Source organism: Clarias gariepinus, chromosome 22, assembly GCF_024256425.1.
Source record: "Clarias gariepinus isolate MV-2021 ecotype Netherlands chromosome 22, CGAR_prim_01v2, whole genome shotgun sequence".
NCBI lineage: Eukaryota > Metazoa > Chordata > Actinopteri > Siluriformes > Clariidae > Clarias > Clarias gariepinus.
Genome location: NC_071121.1, coordinates 28,997,501 through 29,002,426, shown reverse-complemented (window position 1 = coordinate 29,002,426; position 4,926 = coordinate 28,997,501). Strand labels below are relative to the sequence as shown.

General features: G+C 39.8%; 1 protein-coding gene across 1 annotated transcript in view; it reads left to right on the top strand.

Annotated features, from left to right (window-relative positions):
• Nucleotides 1-1,196: 1,196 nt before the first annotated feature.
• The window catches only part of ephb4b (eph receptor B4b), a 22,671-nt gene continuing 18,941 nt past the window's right edge, over nucleotides 1,197-4,926 (top strand). Inside the window, exon 1 of the mRNA XM_053481921.1 lies at nucleotides 1,197-1,673. Coding sequence (XP_053337896.1) covers nucleotides 1,592-1,673 — 82 coding nt within the window. The 5' untranslated portion in view covers nucleotides 1,197-1,591. The remainder of the gene's footprint in view (nucleotides 1,674-4,926) is intronic.

Sequence of the window (4,926 nt, the reverse complement as noted above, 5' to 3'; positions counted from 1 at the left end):
TTAAATCCCACACATAACTGTTCATAACATCACTTTTACTCCACATTTAGACTCACTGATGGTGCAGATTAAACTTCAGACAGAGATCTAAGGACTGCAGGAGATTCAGTAACGTCTAGACGGATGGTTTTGTGTGATGCTGAGACAGACAGAAAGACAGACAGACGGAAATGTTTTAGTCCTCCAGTGGATATCAGTGAGAGAGTTAGTTCTCACTCAGAACCTGTTTATTATTTACAGAGGTGTCAAGTAAGGAAGTACAAATACTTCATTACTTTACTTAAGTAGAAGTTTGGGGTATCTATACTTTACTGGAGTAATTATTTTTCAGCTGACTTTTCACTTCTACTCCTTACATTTTCATGCAGTTATCTGTACTTTCTACTGCTTACATTTTAAAAATAGCCTTAGTACTCCTATTTTATTTCAGCTCATCATTTAACAACAACAAACAAAGAAAAAAATATCTGGATATACTGCGCCGTCTGGATAGAGTAAATTTGATTGTGGTTGGATGAGAAGTATAAACATACCATTTCCACAGTAGTACACATATATGGTTCTTTAATGTATTTGCATTGTACTAAAATGAATTCTTTTTTAATTGCCATATACAGAATCCCAAATCACTATGGCCGTTAAAAAATACAACAAAAACACAACAACACATTTTTCTTTTTGTTTATAAGGTGTTAGTGCAGTATATAGGCCCGTAGGTCTTAATGCTTTTTCCCCCTCATGTTACTTTTATACTTTAAGTAGTTTTAAAACCAGTACTTTTACACTTTTACACTTTTACTTGAGTAAAAAGCTTGAGTTGATACTTCTAAAGAAGTCTTTTTAAACCCTAGTATCTATACTCCTACTCAGGTAATGGGTGTGAATACTTTTGCCCCCACTGCTCAGTTATATACTGTAGAGACAGCACGTGTTTCAGAAAATGAAACAATGTAACAATGTAACTTCGTTGTTTATATTTGTGTTTATTTAGAGTTCTCTTTAATGAGCAGGGCTCCGCCTCGCGCTCCCTCACGCGCTCAGGTTTCTGTTTATTCATGAACTCGTTACAGTTGAGCCAATCACCGGCGTGGGGGCGGGTCCAGTGGGCGTGTCCGGGGGCGTGGTCTCGGGGCGGAGTGGCGAGTCTGCACAGTTCACTTTTACTTTTTCGGATTCTTGAAACACTGCGGGTCGAAGAGTGTGTGTGTGTGTGTGTGTGTGTGTGAGAGAGAGAGTTACACAACTCAGTGTTTATTATCATCCGCGCTGTTTTTACTGGACCACCGTGTGTGTGTGTGTGTGTGTGTGTGTGTGTGGGACATGTCCGCGGGACTCGCGCCTCTCCGGTGATACGGACCGAGTGTGTGTGTGTGTGTGCGGGCGCGCGCCGGAGCAGGACCACACGGGATCTAAACCTTCCAGAAGACACGGACACGGGGACACACGGAGACACGGAGACACACACGGACACACACACACTGTATTTTCCCGGTTATGTGGATTTACTGCTCTAATGTCGGAGAGTTAAAGTTCCTCGGCGGTGTGTGTGTGTGTGTGAGATCAGTGCACAGCCTGAGTGTGTACCGGAGAGATGGAGCGCGCGCACTCGGTGTGGACGGTGTGTGTGTGTTTGTCCTTCATCAGTCTGAGCATCTGGAGTTCAGCAGAGGAAGGTAAGACCTGTCTGTCTGTGTGTGTGTGTGTGTGTGTGTGTGTGTGTGTGATATAATTACACTAGGTTATAGAGTCAGCAGATCTGATAATAAAGTTGGTGCTGATGGGGAGAAGCTCCAGTGAGAGTGTGAAGATCTGAGGAGGAACCTTCAGTGTGGCACCACATCAACTCATCAGTCAGCTGAGGAACCTGAGAGTCAGATGTAGATAGGGTTTTCCTCATCTGTTACACACACACACACACACACACACACACACAGAGTATGTAGAGAGCGTTCCTCTCAGAGACTGGAATGTGCTCGGTTCTGGAGTATTTAAGGGGGACGAGGAGCCCCTCGAGACTCACCCTGACCTACGCGCCCCTCTGCTCCCAGTCGGTCCAATACTTGCCAAGTCCTTTCCACTAGGTTGTCGGGTCGATGGTCAACTCTATTTCTGAATTTCGTCCGATCTTAAAACGCCCCTTAGAACTCTTTACACATGTTCTGCTCGACTCCAGATGTTCAGGCGAGTGTAAGAGACATCCCGGCTGCGTCTGATGTTCTGATGTTCTTCTTTCTTGGTGTGTTAGTCAGGGTGTGTGTCCCGAGTCTGGGGATAAAAGCCTCTCCGGTGATCAGAGTGTGTGTAGAGAGTCGTACAGTCAGGCCCAGTTAGGCCGCTGCCTGATTCCCCTCTGTGTCTCGAACCCTCACCGACGCGTCAAGGTCCGGAAACTTATACATGTCTTAAAACCCTCTGTGTAATATCAAACACTCACTCTCGTCACATCACACACACTGGTAATGATCAACTCTTATTAACTCTCTCTGCTGTTGAGTTTATAATGTTTATATTGTACAGAGTATAGACATATAATATCTATATAACAGTACATGAGCAGAGTATTAAAGACTCCTAACTAATTAATTAAAGTCATAATGAATATAAAACAGCTGAACACAGACCTCACTCTCTCACAACTCTCTGTTCATCTTCTCATCTTCATCTTCTCATCTTCATCTTCTCATCTTCTCATCTTCATCTTCTCATCTTCATCTTCTCATCTTCATCTTCTCATCACTCTCTCTTTTATTTTTATAAATGATTTCACCTTCCTGTCTTACTGAAGTTCCTGCTATTGTCTCTCTTATTGCATTATTATTACCAAAAGTACTGAATGAAACACACACACACACACACACACACACACACACACAGACACACACACACATAAATATAAACCTAAAAAAAATTATTTTAATTTGTGAAATAAAAAAAAGTATTGTAGTTTATTTAAGTAAAGAATAAGATTTTAATTCCGTAACTAAAATCTAAATCAGCATAAATTTAACATAAAAATAATTTGACCTGCATTTTTAAACACACACACACACACACACACACACACTCCAATAATTTATATAAACAACTAATTTAAATATATGTACAGTATATATTTATTTATACCAGTTGTGTATTAAATAAAGGGAATGCTAAGTTTTAGAATACACACACACACACACACACACACACACACACAGTGTTCTAAAAATTAACACACAAAATCTAAACTCTGAAATAAGATCTTTTATTATTCAGTTTAATCACAAAATAATTAATTTTAAATACTTTAATTTATCAATTTATTTAAAACAAAAAAATTGGACACAAACTTCTCTCTCTTTCTCTCTCTCTTTCACACACACGCACACACACACACACACACACGCACACACACACACTATTTCTGGCCGAGGATTTTGTGTTCACTTGATATCAAACTTATTTAATCTGGAGAATAACTCATAATTAAATAAATAAATAAATAAATAAACAAACAAACACTCGTTCTATAAAGAATACTTGGGGCTGAATGACAGAATTAAACCCCAGGTGGTGATTAGTGTGGGACCAGCGATTGTCAGTTTATCTGCTCTGTGTAAGTGTTTAATGTAGAGGTTAGTATTAGATGGTGTTTATGGAGGCTAATGGCTAATAATCATGTTAAAGATAATTCTTGACAAACTCTTGATAAGTTCTGCCTATGTGTGTGTGTGTGTGTGTGTGTGTGTGTGTGTGTGTGTGTGTGTGTGTGGGTGTGTGTGTGTGTTACTGTAATACACTGCAGTGTTTGTGTATAAATAATCAGACGCAGATTAGATTGTTGTGATTAATCGTGCAGCTCTCACGGAATTCTACACTTTAATGTTTATGGAAAGAAAGAAACACATTTATTACAATCCTGCTCACAGCTAACCCAGTGTGTGTGTGTGTGTGTGTGTGTGTGTGTGTGTGTGTGTGTGTATACACTGAGTTTTACATTTATAAATTACATTTATATTATAATAATAATAATATTGTATTTATTTTTAAGAAGGTATAAACGTTTCTTAGTGTGTGTGTGTGTGTGTGTGTGTGTGTGTGTGTGTGTGTGTGTACTCCTTAAAGATTAGCAAAACTTGCCTTAATGAAAACAATCTGTGACACTCGTATGAGAGACAGATGTGTGAAGTGAACACTTATGAGCTCCTGTCCTCATAAATACTACTAACACACACACACACACACACACACACACACACACTCCCCTGCAGTGAAGACGAATGGTGCGCTGGTGGTTTTGGTACTCGGGGCTCGTGTGTGATTTATGGTCTGATTTTTTTTTTTAAAGTCAACATTAAAGCAAGTTCTTACAAGAACCTCATCGGAGTGTGTTTGTCTCCTAACACACACACACACACACACACACACATGGTTATTGTGACCATATGAGGAATTATAAGTTTAGAGAAAGTGTAATAATCAGCGGTGAGTGCTGCGCTGCGCGAGCGTCACACTGCGGCCTCCGCACTGAGCGCAAACACACACACACACACACACTCAGTCATTACACAGACAGTACATGTGTGTGTGTGTGAGTGCGTTTAAGATAAACATACAGCAGTAAACATTTAAGAAAATAATATTTAAGAAAATAAATAATTTTGTCAGTTTTTTGTAAATTGTTTCCGTAAATAACATTAAACAACAAACTTTAATAAACAAACAGTCTGTACAGGGTTCTGTTACTGCACCTCCACAGCTGTGTGTGTGTGTGTGTGTGTGTGAGTGTGTGTGTGAGTGTGTGAGTGTGTGTGTGTATGAGTGTGTGTGTGTGTGTATGTGTGTGTGTGTGTGTATTAGTGCGTGTGTGTGTATTAGTGTATGAGTGTATGTGTATGAGTGTGTTTGTGTGTGTATGTGTGTGTGTGTGTATGAGTGCATATGTGT